This window comes from Sturnira hondurensis, unplaced genomic scaffold, assembly GCF_014824575.4.
Source record: "Sturnira hondurensis isolate 20B ecotype Veracruz unplaced genomic scaffold, ASM1482457v3 Scaffold0004998, whole genome shotgun sequence".
NCBI lineage: Eukaryota > Metazoa > Chordata > Mammalia > Chiroptera > Phyllostomidae > Sturnira > Sturnira hondurensis.
This window is the reverse complement of record NW_028077629.1, coordinates 8757609-8774373: the sequence shown is the minus strand read 5'-3', so window position 1 is coordinate 8774373 and position 16765 is coordinate 8757609. Positions and strand designations below refer to the sequence as shown.

Below are 16765 nucleotides of genomic sequence, written 5' to 3'. Positions count from 1 at the left end.
ACCTAACAGAACTAGAAAAACAACAACAAAAGCCCAGACTAAGTAGAGGGAGGAAATAATCAAGGTCAGAATGGAAATAAATGACCTAGACAGTAAAAAATACAATTAAAAATATCCAGGAGCTGGTTTGAAAAGATAAACCAAATTGATGAATAGTTAACCAGACTCATCAAGAAAAAGAAGACTCAAATAAAATCAAATGATAGTGGAGGTGTAACAACTGATAACACAGAAATACAAAGGAATGTAAGAAAATACTGTGAACAAAAAATTGGACAACCTAGATAAAGAGGAAAAATTCCTTAAAACATACAGTCTTCCAAAACTGAGTCAGGAAGAATCAGAAAATCTGAGTAGACTGATAACAACTAATGAAATTTAAGCAATAATAAACTCCCAGCAAACAAAAGTCCTGTACCAGATGGCTTCTCAGGTGAGTTTTACCAATTGTTCAAAGAAGAATTAACACCTATCCTCCTCAAACTATTTGAAAAAATTCAAGAGGAGGAAGACTTTCAAACACTTTCTATTGTACAAGGCTAGTATTAGCCTAATTCCAAAACCAGAGAAAAATGCAACAAAGAAGGAAAAGTACAGGTCAGTATCACTGATTAACATATATGCTAAAATCTGCAATGAAATATTAGCAAACTGGATCCAGCAATACATTAAAAAGATCAAATGACCAACTGGATTTTTTCCCAGGCATTGTGAGGTTGATACAATGTTCACAAATCATTAAATTTGATACATAAACAAAGTGAAAGATGAAAATTGTATGATCATATCAATAGATGCAGAAAAAGCATTTGATAAAATCTAGCACCCACTTATATGATAAAAATTCTCTACAGGAGTTAGTGAGATCATACCTCAACACAATAAAGGAAATATACAAAAACCTGCAGCCAACATCTTACTCAATGGGCAAGAACTAAAATGTTTCCATGGCGATTAGGAACAAGAGAGGGGTGATCACTTGCACCTCACTTATGCAACATAGTCTTGGAAACCCTAGCCACAGCAGTCAGACAAGAAGACGAAATAAAGGCATCCGAATTGGAGGGGAGGAAGTAAAACTGACATTATTTGCCATTAACATGATATTGTACATAGAAAACTCAGTAGTCTACATCAAAAGACTATTAGACATAATAAATGAATCTGGCCAGGTAGCAGTAGCAGGATACAAAACACTCCAAAATTGATGGCATTTTATACACCAATAATGAATGATCAGAAACTAAGGAAACTGTTTTAGTGTTGCAACAATAAGATAAGGTACCTAGGGATAAATTTAACCAAGGTTGTAAAAGACCTGTACTCAGAAAACTATAGGACACTGAAGAAATTGAGGAAGGTACAAATAAATGAATATATATAATACGTGTTCATGGATTGGAAGAATTAACATCATTAAAATATCCATACTCAATCTATAGATTCAGTGCAATTCCTGTTAAAATACCAATGGCATATTTCACAGATCTAGAACAAATATTCCAAAAATTTACATAGAACCAAAAAGACCCTGAATAGCCTCAGCAATCTTGAGAAAGAAGAACAAAATTGGAGCGATTATAGTACTTGATATCAAACTATACTATAAGGCCATTGTAATCAAAACAGACTGGTATTGGCATAAAAACCGACACACAGATCAATGGAACAGAACAGAGATCTCAGAAATAAACCCATGCCTTTGTGATCAATTAATGTTTGACAGGAGACAAGAGCATACAATGGAGTAAAGATAGTCTCTTAAATACTGTTGTGAAAACTGGACTGGGACATGAGAAAAAATGAACTTGACCAACACACAATACACCAGAAAAAACTCAAAATGGATGAAAGACAAATATAAGTTGTGATACTATAAAAATCCTGAGGAAAGCATAAGCAGTAAAATTTCAGATAGCTCTCATAGTAATATTTTTGCTGGTACATCTCCTAAGGCACGGAAATAAAGGAAAAAATAAATGAGTGGAACTACATCAAATCAAAAAGCTTCTGCACAGCTAAAAAAACCCATCAAAATGAAAAGGCAACCAACTATATGGGAGAACATATTTGCCAATGATATGTTGACAAGAGTGTAATCCCCAAAATATATAAAGAACTTGTATGACTCAACACCAGGAAGACAAATAATCCAATTGAAACATGAGCAAAGTATCTGCACAGACACTTCTTTAAGGATGGCATACAGATGGCTCATAGACATGAAAAAATGCTGAACATTACTGGCCATCAGAGAGATGCAAATTAAAGCCACAATGAGATAATTGCCTCACACCTGTCTAAATGGTTATAATTAATAAATCAATAAATAATAAGTGCTGACAAGGTTGTGGATAAAAGGGAAGCCTAGTTTACTGTTGATGGGAATGCATACGTGTGCAGCCACTGTGGAAAACAGTATAGAATTTCCTCAAAAAATTAACAATGCAACTACCTTTTGACTCCGTAATTCCACTTCTGGGAATATATCCTAAGAATCCCAAAACACCAATTTCAAAGAATATATGCACTCCTACGTTCATAGCAGTATATTGACAGTAGCCAATATTTGGAAACAAGCTAAGTGACCATCAGTAGGAGAGTGGATGAAAAAGCTGTGGTACATTTACATAATGGAGTGCTATGTAGCATTACAAAATGTAATTACATGGATGGAATTGGAAACTATTATGCTAAGTGAAATAAGCCAGTTAGTGGAAAATAAATACCATATGATCTCACTTATAAGTGGAATCTAGTAAACAAAATAAAGTAACAAGCAAATTACAATCAGAGATACAGAAACATGGGACAGACTGACAGCTATAAGATGGGAGGGGGGAAGATGGGGACTGGTTGAAAGATGGAGGGGTTAGTCAGAGAACACATACGAAGGACCGTGGACATGGACAACAGTGTGGGGAATGCCTGTGGGAGTGGGGGGTGGGCTTTATAGTGGGGATCAGAGGGGGGAAATTGGGACGTCTATAATAGCATAAACAATAAAATATTTAAGAAAATAATAAAATATTTACAAAAAAACCCATAAAAATGTAACTTTCCCTGTATTTGAGGCCTTCTTTCAAAAAAATAGAAATCTTTCCCTACTAATTTATACAGATTGGCTTCATTTTTAATGATTCTATGGGGGTCCATTGTGTAGCTGTCCCATCATTTAATTTGTGCCCTGTCGATGGAAAATTTGTTTATGTCCATTTTCTCCTTTTTTGTTATAAATAATGTTGTCTTAAATATTTGAATAGACTTGTCTTTTTATTTCTTTATAAAAGTTCTTTGAAGTAGAAATGCTGGATTGTTTATTATATCCTCAATGTCTATCTGGTACATAAGAGACACTCCTATTTGTTGAATGAATGCTCACTAGAGAGCGTTTGCTTTTTAAAAGCACTCGTTAAACATTGCCAGATTATCCTACAGAAATTTGCCATTTACATTCCTAACAGATTGAAAGCATTTCTTTTTCCATAATTATAATTATATAAATAAATACAGTACGTGTATTCATTAATATAATTATAAATACTTTATGATTTTTCATTTGGTTTCATACTTAGAAAAGTTCACTTATCCAACTCAAAAACAAGTCATTGATAATTCTTTTTTTAATATTTAAATCTATAATTTCTCTGAGATTTATTTTTATATAAGGTTTTATGCTTATTTACATATGAAGTTCTTTTTTACAATAATATCCTTTCTTCCCAAAGAGAAACACTTGCTTACTGCCTCCTCTACTTAAAATTTTGAAACTTAGTTAAAATTTGGAGATTTGGAAAATCTGGACTATTCTAGTTTTTAATTCACTTGGCCACCTAAGACAATGATTGATTACTTATTTTTAGTAAGAATACTTGAAGACAGGGAGTTATGTGGAAAAGAAATGAATAAATGAATTACTTTTTCTTGGGTATGTTTTTTCTTTGTTAACCAGGCGAGATCATGGATAATCTAACCCTGGAAGCTGGAGATGATGCTGGAAAAGTGAAGTGGGTGGACATCAGTGATAAACTCAAGCTCTATGCGAGTCACTCTCAGTTCATCAAACTAGTTGCGGAGAAGCGAGATGCACACTGGAGTGAGGACTCTGAAGCTGACTGCCATGGGTTATAGCTCACAGCCTCCACGTAAGCCGAAGTTCAGCTGAGGAGCACACACTGAGAAGAAGGCACTATCAACAGAACTGACACTGGCAAGAGGGCAGGGTTGATGACTTGGAAATAATTTTATTCACTTTTCAAATGATTTTCATTTAGGAGGTTTTACATCAGAATAAAATTAGGTAGATATGGTGAAATCCAACACAGTATTTTTGGCTTTTTAGTCAAAAGAAATATGAACATATTTTATACGTATTCTATTTTAAGTATGCCTCTAAACCAAATCTAAACAACTTTGATGCTGTTTGGGGTTTTTTTGGTGGGGGGGGGTTTAAGTTTGATTTATTAAAAATCATTGAAATGTGTATAGTCAGGAGATGCTGTGTTACACGTAGGTGGTGTCGATCCGGGTAGTTCTGTGTTCTTTGTTCAGTGCTAGTTCTTAGCATGAAACTTGTGATGCCATGATAGCAAAGGGACATGTTAAGTACACTGACTTATTTTTCAAAACCAAATTAACCTATTCGCTTCTATTGAAAGTTTGAAATTTTTTTCAGAGACTCTAACTCACTTTTTTGAGCCATTGTTCAAATATAAAAAAGGAGCACAGCCTTAGGGACAAAATAATAATAATAACAACTACAATGGAAAACCAGTCCTTATGCCATTGGCACTCTAGGCCTTCCCTCACACACGAACAAGGGGCTGTGGAGATAGAACATTAGGAGGCCCCGGTCCCAGGGGCCCTGGCACTGAATAAGGTCTGCCTTGTGTCTCTATGCATATTCTCACTGTACCTTAAATGCAGTTACCCTGTACTGCCTCAGGTAGGGTGGGACTTGATGTTCTTTTGAACAAAAGTTTCTGATGAGCCGTGACTCCTGTCCATCTGGCTCTTGTCTGTCAGTTCTTTTTTGTTGCTGTTCCCTTGCGTGTCTGTGGTCTGAAGGATGGTTCTGCCATATGAAGCTCCACTAGGAGGAGCACCACCATTGTGTAATCTGAGTTACTGTTTCATTATTTGCTTCACATGCTGCTTTATGTGACCTTGTTGAAACTGATTTCAAAAATGGGAGCTTTATGTATTCTTGTCTTTAGAGGCTTCAGTTATGAAGAAATTTCAGCCCTCTTAGTCAATAAAGATCAATGAATAAGAGCTTATGTTCTTATTTTCAAAAGTTTTAAAGTAATAATATGTCCAGAAAATGAGTTATTTATGTTTATATATTTATTTTACTCTATTGATTGTAACTGTATATATTATAAATGAATTAAAATAGATGTTTAAAAAGGAGTTAGAATCAGAGACAAAGGGAGGTCTTGGGGGGTTAGTGCTTTTGTTAGGGCATATTAAGGATTGAAATGGGCTTTTGAGGGACTCACTGTTAATATTATAATTCCCAGAGAAAAGGAATGCTCTTGGTAGCAAGGAGAAGCAAGGAAAATACAACTGCCTTGTCTCAGTGGACATGTGTCTCATATCCTGGCTAAGACACCCATTGGGAAAGCACCCTGATATCAACTCCTGCTAGTTCTTAGTGGGGTCTGAATTTCATCTTCATTCCAGTTGGACTACAGATGGGGCATTTGAAGTAAAGGAGGTTTAGAGAATATAGATATGGTTGTTGTTTTTTCTTTGGACATTTGAAGATAGCATTAAGCTTGCTGTGTAGACACAGGACAGAACCAGGGTTAAGGTAAATCAAAAGGTTTTTCTTTCTTTTTTCTTTTTTTCTGACTTAGTGTCAAAACTACTCCTTTGGTGGTAAAACTGAACTGAACTGAACTAACAGGGAGCCTTTTTTGCCCTTAGTGTGACTGTCAGTTTTGCTGAGAAATGGTAGGATGTTTCCCTTGAACCCCTATGGAAGAATTACAAGGTTTATATGTGGCATTAACTTTCTAAAATCCATAAATTCCTGGTCTTGGGTTTGTAATAAGGGACTTGTGCCTGGAAAGGGTGACATGTGCATTACGTGGCGGGTGGGATGACCTTGTGCCTGCATGAAAGACTGATTCTACTTTTACTGTTTTGCAGGAAGAGATTGCTTCTTTCTGGCACTGAATAGAATATTTTAAAATTGAATTGCTTTACAAAAGCTCTTGAGAAAGTCTGAGCAATGTCCTTAGGAATGACATTTACTTTTTATAATAGTTTTTATAGATTTAAACTGATAATAGTAAAGATACTAGGTTATATTTAAGTTTTATTTAAAGAATTACTAAAGCACAGGGTCTATGAATAACAAATTCTTCGTGGCACTTTGGAGTTTTCACTGGAACATTTAAATAGTGTGCAAAATGATAAAGCTGCTGCTACAAATTTGTAGATAATCTGATGACCATAAGTATCCAGCACCATCTAGAATAGAGAAAAAACATTAAAATTTAAGTTTAAGACATTTCACTAGGCAATATTGCTTATGTATTTGCCTTTCTTATGTATTAGATATAAAGACTTTGTTTTTTAAAGATATTTAGTAAAATAAATAGTAATAATAGATAGCATTTGTTGAGTCTGCATTATATCATGTAGTCCTCACAACCCTGCGAAGTGAGGTAGTGGTACTCCCACCTCAAGGGTAAAAATGGCATTTAGAAACAGTGCCCCACGGTGTCCTCAGGCAGGGACAGAGCTAGGGTGTGAGTCCTGGTCTTCCTGGTTCCAAAACGTACTCTGTCTGCCGTATTCCCTACTAAGGTTATGAAGCTGTCAGGATTTGTTACTTAAGTCTGTAGCTTGGAAGATATGTTACTTAATAATGTTACCCATAGTAATACGTTTGTGGTTTGTGCCTTGAAATTAAAGGCCATATTTGATTTGGGTAGTATTGTTGAAATGGTTTGCATAATTTGGCCCAAAGACAATTGATTTGATAATATGTTAAGCTAAGGATAAATAATCAGTGTTTTGCTACTAGGTACTCTTGAGGTTTGAAAGAGTTTCAGACTCAAATAGAAGCATATGCTAAACTTGCATAAGAACATAACTATTTAAAAATCTAAATATTCAGTAGCTAAAAGGGCGCTTAAAGATTCTAACCACTTTTAGAGGCTAAATGTTACTCTGTCTTACACTATAAGGACTTAATGTGATTGGAATTTTCTAAAATATTTGTGAAGTTTTAAAAAGACTGGTTTTAAAATATATCCTTTGAAGAAATCATTTGTATTAATTTGGTTTTGTTCACACCTGTGTCCATCATATTATTAATTTATCAACATGTACACAATCTGAAACTATTAAACAAGATAAAAATATTTAAAATGTATACTAATGTTTGAAATCAGATTTTACTAACCTTATATAACTTCTGATACAGTGCTGAGAAAATTATTTCTGATGAAATAAATGATACAGATTATTAGTTGTTATGTGAAGGTATTTTTCTATAATTTCTTCTCTTCCTCCACCCATGCCTCCAATATCAGGGTTATTTTATTGCTGATGGGTTAGCAGTGGTGTAATAATGTGTTAGGAGGTAGAGATAATGTGGTTCTGTTATACCTAAATGCTGATAAAATGAATCAATCCTCAACTGTGTTTTCTGCAACATAGAGCTTGAATTCCTTCCACTTGACCCTTGATGGTCTGATGAGAACATTTGAAGTGGTCGGAAGCACTAAGTAATCACTTGAGGGTAATGAAACTTGTAAGAAGGAAATCATGGGTGAAATCCAGTTCCTTTTTCAATATTGCAATTAAGAGGATTTGATTTGTTGTCTTCTAAATAGATTAGAATACGCACATGCTATATATCATTTTAATTGACATTAATTCAGATATTTTTTAAAAGGAAATATACCTTTCATACATTTTAAATGAAAGCAAACTTGGGTGGAAATCAAAATGGAAGTCTCAAGGTTTGTAGCTTTCCATCAAGTGAGCTGATGTTTTGTGCTGAGGAGAAATGTTGCCTGGAGATCAGGCCATTTCTAGCTTTGGTAGTTTCATGGCCAGCTTTGCTTACTGCTCTGTGAATTGTCCATAAGACAACATAAGTTTGAGGTGATATTTACTGTTTGAAATTCTTAACCTAATACTGCATATATTTCTGTAAACTGAAATTTTGTTAAATGCCATGGGCATTTATGAAAATGCCTCTTTAGACCTGCAGAAATTCTGATCCAAAGATCTTGGAGAAAATCAAGCTTGTAATTCATGAGCTCTACGTTGGGTTCAATTCTGCCACATATTTTTATGGTTCCCAAGAATTATTCTTCTTACCGTTTCTGAGATTAAATATCACTTTTATCAGTATAATCATAGAATGAAATCTTACCCCAAGGAAGCCCTAAAAATAAAAAAATAACATTAACTTAAGTTTATTAATACATTTATAGTTTATAATAGCTTAAAAATTAATATGGACTTACCAGGAGTTGGTTCAAAATAGAACTGACTAACTGTAGGAGAAGAAAAGTCAGCAATCAGTGCTGTCAATGGATTTATTTTTTAAGTTACTTTTAACTTAGTTATATAAGTTAAAATGTTTTCTATATAAAAATCTTTTTTTCTAAAGACAGATTAATTACATTTTACTGCTTAGTTTTTTATTTGCATGATATAAGATTTTTATTTTTATTTATTTTAAAGATTTTATTTGTTTATTTTTAGACAGAGAGGAAGGGAGGGAGAAAGAGAGGGAGAGAAACATGAATCAGTTGCTTCTCACAGACCCCCAACTAGGGACCTGGCCCACAACCCAGGCATGTACCCTTACTGGGAATCGAACCAGCGACTCTTTGGTTCACAGGCCTGGTGCTCAGTCCACTGAGCCACACCAGCCAGGGTGTGTTATGTAAGATTTTTAAATGAATATGCAATATATAGATTTAAATTCCTTTAATTCTGTCAACTATAATTAAAAAGTGGGGAAATTGGTAAAAAAGCCACCTGTAATACCAGAGGCAGTTTAACATCTCAGTTAACAGAAGGCTATTTAAGTGACTTCCACAATTCCCTTGATTCTGTTGGTGTTAATAAATGGTAATAAAGAAAAAAACAGCAGACAAAAGTAAGTATTTTCTGGCCAGTTTCACTGGAAAAGCATTGCTTTGTACCTTCCATATGGTCCTTCTCCTTTGAAAGACTGGCAGTTTACTCAAGAAATTGATCTTTCTACCAAGGAAGCAGATCTCTCTATTTGTAGAGCTGTCAGGTTAAACACTGTCCTGACTTTTTCTTGATCTGAAATGACACTTGTTCTCTTAGGATGCCTTTTCCAGCTCCCTGACTTAACCAGGATCACTGGGAGAAAAAAAAAACTTGCAATCATGAAGTTACAGCAGTTCTATAAATTATTCTGTCAGGATTCTTTCCGAGAGGGGCTGTGGCCAGCAGTGCTTTTAAAAAGTTCAGAAAAAATAAAATATATATATATATAGGTATTAAGTGTTCGGATCTGGGTAATTTGAATGAGTCATGTGTCTGAGGAGTCAGGATTTTCCCTGGAAGAGAACTTGGTGCTAAATACATATATTTACCCAAGGTCACACAGATAATTGAATTATAACGACGAGATTAGAATTTGCATTTTTCAGTCCCAGGCTAGTGCTCTTTAGCCTCATTTTGACGTAAGGATGAACTTGCTAACTTTGTAGTTACCAATCATCACTGAAGGTAGTAGTTGCCTAAAACATTTTTAGTTGGAAATATGGAGAGGTTTTCATTTTCCTTTTGGATTTGGACGATAATGCTGATTAAATAGAACAGATCGTAGGATGAGGATTTAGCTGTTTGAACTCAAAAGACTCAGGTTCTTAGGCTCAGAAGCCACTTGTTTGACCTTTACCTTTCTGGGATGCTTCAGTACTCTTCAGGATGGTTGGCTTTAAATAGTCAGCTGAGGAATCTTGAAAATTTTGTCTTAGGCACACAAATGATTTAGGTCTAACTTTCTGACATTTTTATGAAATACTGCATGTCCCTGATGCTAAGATACCATAATTGTATAAAGTGTACCATTTAGTTAATGATAGTAATTGAAAGAAAAAGGAGATCTAGATGAAATGTATATTAATCTGTTGCGAGATGTATCTTGATTTCAGAAAATGTTTAAGTGTGAAAAGTATTTTTTAGACTGGGAAATAGACATTTTTAATGTTACCTTTTGTAATTCCATTGAAGTATTTCTCTTGTGTTTTTGTAAACTGAGATTCTGAATAACTTACTGTATTAATAAAAGGCCTCCTCAAAATGTTGAATGATGTGTGTGCGATTCAGTTAAAAAATTGCCTGTTAGGATTTAGATAATTGCCTGTGATAATCTTTAATGCATTACGTTTATGCTTATGCTTTGTTAGTGAAGAAAGAGTCAAGGCTGTTTCATCTTTCCTAAAGCAATGTATTCTGTAACTCTTAAGTCTTTTGATTCTTCACTTTCACACTCATCAATGATAGAAGAGGTTGCTTTCTTGATTTATAGTTTGGATGAAATGAATAAATAAATGTAGAACTGTTTGCAGGTATTGAGACTCTTTTATGTCTTTAAATTTAATAACTGTACTTTATTTTGTTTCCAAATGAATTGGAATGATAAAGATAGTAACTTTCATAGTGAACTGGCTAATCTTAGGTAGGGTATGGAATGTAATGTTTTTATAAACTTTATAGATTGACAGTCTAGAATATATTTATTTACCTGTATAAGAACATTAGGTGTCAGAACCTAAAATAAAGAAAATAAATAATCAAGGAGGTATAATGCAGCATTTTATCTATTTTATGTTATATATTTTATATTACCTTGATTAATAAAAGCATGCTTTTTAGAATTCTTAGATTTCTAAAATTATGTCATTAAGATTCATATTCACTAATCTTTTAGGTAAGCCCCCACAGCCAACTCCCCTGTTTTCTGTCATGGGCTCCAGAGAGCTGGGACCTCTGGAAAGATCAGCACACTTATGCTTACTGGATTGGAAAAAGGCTGTATTTTGGGGTCACTTTATGAAAGAAAACTTCAATGTCACTTCCTGTAATTTGAGGAAAAATTGCTGTCATATACACAACTTATTTTTTGGTTTGTGACTGAGTCTTGTCATGTGTAATTATTCCTCATTCAATAAAATTCCATCAAGAGTAAAATTTAAATAACCCTTTTATACCATGACCATAACCTCCAATCTAGTTCAGAGACTTCTAGAACAGATTCCATCTTAACATGAATGCATTTCCCCCCAGTCCATTAAAAGCAAATGTAAGCATAAAATTTAAGAGGTACAATGGACTATACATAAATAATTTTCACTACTTTATATTCAAAAAGAAAGTAAGGCTCAAAGGAGTTTGAGATTAATCCAAAGTAGTAAATGGCAGAGCTTGCATCCCCAGGTTTTCTGACTTAAAATAGCCTTGCCTTTTCTACTGGTCCCTTAGATTTTCTCTACATAATCAAGGAAATTTCAGGTTCAGGTAGTTCAATTCTCAAGGGTATGTGAGATTTCTACATCAAACAACTCAAATCAGACAAAATGTCCGTAACTAATGATCCCCAAAAGAGAATGATAACCATTAATTCTTGGTATCAGATTTTCTCTGATTAAAAAAATTTTCAAATTTTGTATTCATTTAGATATTTTTAAAAAGGGAACTTTAAGTATAATTACCTGATTTGGATCATATGGAAAAGGAAAAGGAAGGGGAATTGGAATCTACAAAAAAAGAAAAGTGAAATTGTGAATGAAATAAAATGTGAACATGCTGTTTTGCCGGTTTTTTTTTCATTCATCCATCTAGCCATCCATCCAGTATGTGTTGAGCAATCAATCGTGTGCTCTCAGGGAGCCCACACTCTAGATGTGGAGGTTAGATTCTAATGGATTTTAAATAATTTTTGTCTTTCAAGAGGTATGCTTAGTTTGCTTAATTAGTCTAACCTAAAGCCCAGGACTCTTTTCTACATGTTGGTAATTACTGCAAATCTGTCAGTTCCTCCACAGGTCATTCTTTGCATGATACTTAGTGCTATTCTGCCCCCTGGTGGAAGGAATAGTTCCATTCCAAATAGTGATTTCTTTTTTCACATAGATTAACATAGTTTTTTAAATAACAGAGATTGGCAGATTCTCTTTTTTTTAAATCTTCAACATGCTTTTTGATTTTTAGAGAGAGGGTACGGGAGGGAGAGAAACATCAATCTGAGAGAGAAATATAGATTGGTTGCCTCAACGTCAGCAAGTGCCCTGACTAGGAATCCAACTCCTAAGTACGAACCAAGACTCCAGGATTTTGCATTAATTTAAAAACAAATCTTACTGAATGTTAGTCTTCAGAAGGGAAATGATGCACCTAGATTTAATTTGAGCCAAAATAATTAGCAATTAATTAAAATACAAGTACTTAAAAACTTAGTGGCTTATACTCAGGAGGTAAAAATATTAAGAAGAATGCTTCCCTGAGGACCATAACTTCATTGATAAATTTACAAAAGCCTACTTAAAGTTAAGAAATAAGCCACTTGAAATTAAACACAAGCAAAGGGAAAGAGTTTGTTGCATTTAGACAAAAATACAAAATTATGCAAAATCATTTATATTACTATTTAAATTATAGGTGATAAACAAGAAGTTAAGCAAGACACTATTTTAAAATGTGCTAACTTTCCAAAGCGTCATTGCTTAAATGCTGTCTAAATTTAGCATGTTTCCAACCTGTGTTTCAGCTTCATTGTACTGGTCATTCATCTCCCAAGTTGCTGTGTCCTTCTTAGGTGTGTCCCAAGCATTTGTGGTTCCCTGGGCCCGGAGTGCCCCACCCACTGCCCATCCTTCAGGGCCTGGCCAGATACCATCTCTGTGAGTGAAGTTTTTGATCCACAGTCTAAGCTGCCTTTGTATTTGCACCCAGAAGCACTTATCAAATCACAGTTTTTTCTTCTGTGAATCTCTCTTCCTCATCAGACTTACCTCATACTTTTTGTATTCCAGTCCTCACTATAGACACAGTAAATATTAACTGAATGAATGCTGTCTGTAGCAACAAAAGCTTGACATACAGAATAAAGGCAATTCTATTACATATTTAACACAGTTCTGGCCTTTATTAGATAAAGTATTCTAAGAATCCAGGTATTAGGAAGATGGGAGAGGGTCAAATAAGAAGGGAAAACTAATGATACTGTTGACCTGTGAGAAAAACTTAATGGAGAGAGAGCTGGAAAAAAACTAGCCAGAAGAAAGCAACAAAGGGATTAAGAAAAAGAAACAATGAATATTACGGCAAGAGGATAGTATTCTCTTCATGTACAGTGGCTTCATCATAGTTAAAGTAATTCAGTATAAACACCTGTGTGACGGCAAGTGGAGAAAGACGCTGAAAAAATCACTGAGGACTTGCGGGGAAGTGTGTGGCCCACTTGTCGCACATCACCAGAAGCTCTCTGGGGAGGGGATGTGTGCAGCTAATGCCTAATGCTCTGCCATCTAACAGAGCTTGCTTAATTAGTCTAACCTAAAGCCCAGGAATCTTTTCTACCTGTTGGTAATTGCAAATCTGTCAGTTCCTCCACAGGTCATTCTTAGCATGATACTTAGTGCTATTCTGCCCCCTGGTGGAAGGAATAGTTCCATTCCAAATAGTGATTTCTTTTTTCACATAGGCTAACATAGTTTTTTAAATAACAGAGATTGCCAGATCTCTTTTTTAAATCTTCAACATGCTTATTATTAAAATTTGGGAATGTTCATGATCATTACCCAACTAATAAACAACTTTTTTCACATTTGGAGATTTCCCAAACCCATACTTACCGGGGGCAGTTGTGGGAGAAATGGAAACTGAGGGAAAAATGGTGGTCCTTGTGGTGCGTAAAAATAAAATCTCTGCCAAAAGAAACATGATGTCGGCGATTACAGGCAACTGCAAACTATTAAAATTACAAACATGTCATTTGAAAATACAACTAGAAGCTTACCTGACCACTGGAACTGCCGTCAGATTGTTCAAGCTTATAAAACAATAACAACAATACCGTGAAGCAGCATGTGGCGATACATTACTCATTACAAAGAGATTTTATTCTAACGAGAATAGGTAACAAGCCACTACTGAGGTAGTTCTTATAGCTCATTTTACAGACAGGGAAGCCATGGGTTAGTTCTTTTCTCAAGGTCTCACACTTAGCAAATGGTGCATGAAGCTGGGATTTGTAAAAGCAGTGCATTCCCAAGACTACAACTTCCCTGGACTCCACTTTCCTCTTTTGTGGAATGAAAGCATTTACAAAGTGCTTTCTAGCCCCCACACACCACCTCTAGACTGGAAGTGGAGTGCACAGCTGGTGGGGAGTACTCACGAGGATGGGCAGAGCGGGCACAGTGCTCAAAAGGGCAGCCAGGACGAGAAATTTCATTCTGAAGAAAGAGTCTGGAATGGAAGGGTTAGATCACTTCAAGGTTTTTCTATCTAAGTCCTATTCCCATGATAAATAGGCTGTTTAGTTAGAGGTTTTGAAAGAGTGGCCAGGCTAAATTCTGCCTCTAGAGTCAGGTTTTGTAAGCCTAGACAGTGCTTTAAAACACTTCAAATGCCTTTAGGTGAGAGTAGCATTCTCCGGCTCATAACGTTGCATACAATTCCTGCTCTTCCTCATAACCTCATAGTTCCATCTGTACCTGTTTGGTCCGTGAAGTTACTTGAATTTGTGACCTCTACCCACAGATCTTCAAACGCCACTGTCCTATTATCCTTAGTATTGGAAATGTACCACTACTGGCTCAAATGAGATTTCTTATGTAATATACAAATAAATCCCCATTGAGCTTCTGCCGCCATGAGACTCACCAAACGGCCGCAATGTTTGGATGCTCCTACTGGCAATTATCATTTCTCAAGAAGAAAACCATATGAGTAGGTAGACAATAAGTACAATATGAGTAGATTCCATAAAGCAAATACATGTCATCTTTACTGGCCAGCTGATTCTGAAAGCAAGCCTTTATATGGTCTTCAATCAGTTTTAGTTCAAATGAACTTACCTTGTGAGTTTCCAAGCAAATCACTGAACTCTAGAACTGAATTTGGGAAGAAAAAAATGAGCTTCATCATGTTCTTATCCCTACCATCTGAAGCAAGTTATATCTCTTCATATATAAGTTGTCCATCAACTATATTATTTGTATTTGAAACAAAGCAGAATTGCCTTTGTGCTATTCTATTGTGCCTGAATTTAGGCAACTTATCCCCCTTTCCCTCCTTTTTTGTATTCCCCTTTGTCTTTTTTTCCCTTAGATTCAAACCCTTGTATTTCTTTTTATGTTTACTAATTGGAACTATTAGAAATCATGAAGTTATCCAGCACAAGAACATCTTACATTCTTTTACCTAGTGCAATAGAATCAGCCTAAATATGCCCTTTTAAAATTACCTTTGCTTCAAATGGCCCTCGGAGCAAGAATTCAAGGAACAGTGTGGTCTCCTAGAATCTGACACCCATCTGGTATTTAAGCTGTGTTACTAATTAATGCCTTTACGGTTATGGGCAATATGAGTCACAAAATTCAAAGCTAAGCTGAATAACTGTTTCCAGACTAGAAACTCCAACTTATAAAGTATCTCAATTACACAGAGATAGGGTTATAGACTGATTACTGAGAAAATAACTTCATCTCCTTGGTTGGGATTAGACTAATGTCTTTATCACAACCCACAATTAAAAACTGTGCCCACCAAGAATATTAAAGTGCTTCTACAATATATCATTTAGGGCAGCAATACGCACAGGAGCCTTAACAGAGAAAATTTTAAGCTTCTATAATTCCCTATTATTAAATAATATTTTTCATTTCAAAGTGAAAATTATTTTCAATGAAAACAGTTTTAGTAAATATTTAGGTAGTGTCTTTAGCATTAAAATCACTTTTCACTATTTCAAAACATGTAAAAAAAAGTTTAAAATGATCATTTAGGTCAAATTAATACCTCCAAATACAATTTCACTGTTCCCAGAAAATTCATAGTTAGAAACTTGGTTTGTAACTAGTTAAGACCTCTTATGACATTTCTTTGAAGTTACACATAAGAAAACTCTAAAGTTATTTCCCTGGCTGGAAAAAATTATAAGTAATAATTAAATTTTGATTTATCAAATTGAACTTTATGTAGACATTATATGGTATGATGTGGTCTAGTTAAGAAGTGACCCATTGAGCCAAGAAGAGAGATAAAAACAATTTCAACGTTAATCAGGGAAGATTATTCTGACATAAAAACTTAGGGGCACGTTCCCTCAGTGGTTATCATAGACGAGGCTCTTAACAACACATTTTGATCATTTGAAGAAATAATCAAAGACAATTATATTGATGTCTTTTATTTTCTGTAGGACAATATATTTAAAAACCCATTTTATTTTATTTCAAATATTTTAAGTAGAATAAAGTGGGTGACAAACCTTGGAAAACCCTATCATGCGCCTTTTCTGCTGTTGCGCTCCAGCTTTTACTGTGTTAGTAGTTACCAGAGAAGAGGTCAAAGGAGAACACATTTACGATAAGTTTTCTTGCTTCCAATTTGCAGTGCTAGTATTTATCTCTGACTGTGTTGGACATCAAGGTTATGTCGGAATCTGCACTGTCCATGTTATCTTCACTATATTTTGAGGACACAAAATGTGTAGAAATTTTTCAGGGCTACTGTCTCTCTA

The 16765-nt window shown here is 34.9% G+C and overlaps 1 protein-coding gene across 3 annotated transcripts in view; it reads left to right on the top strand.

Annotated features, from left to right (window-relative positions):
- Positions 1 to 8420, top strand: part of NUDT9 (nudix hydrolase 9) — a 44213-nt gene extending 35793 nt beyond the window's left edge. For all 3 annotated transcript variants that reach the window (XM_037046150.1, XM_037046149.1, XM_037046148.1), the window contains one exon: positions 3953 to 8420. In XM_037046150.1, the coding sequence (XP_036902045.1) occupies positions 3953 to 4131 (179 nt within the window). In that variant the 3' untranslated portion in view covers positions 4132 to 8420. The remainder of the gene's footprint in view (positions 1 to 3952) is intronic.
- The last annotated feature ends 8345 nt before the right edge of the window (positions 8421 to 16765 follow it).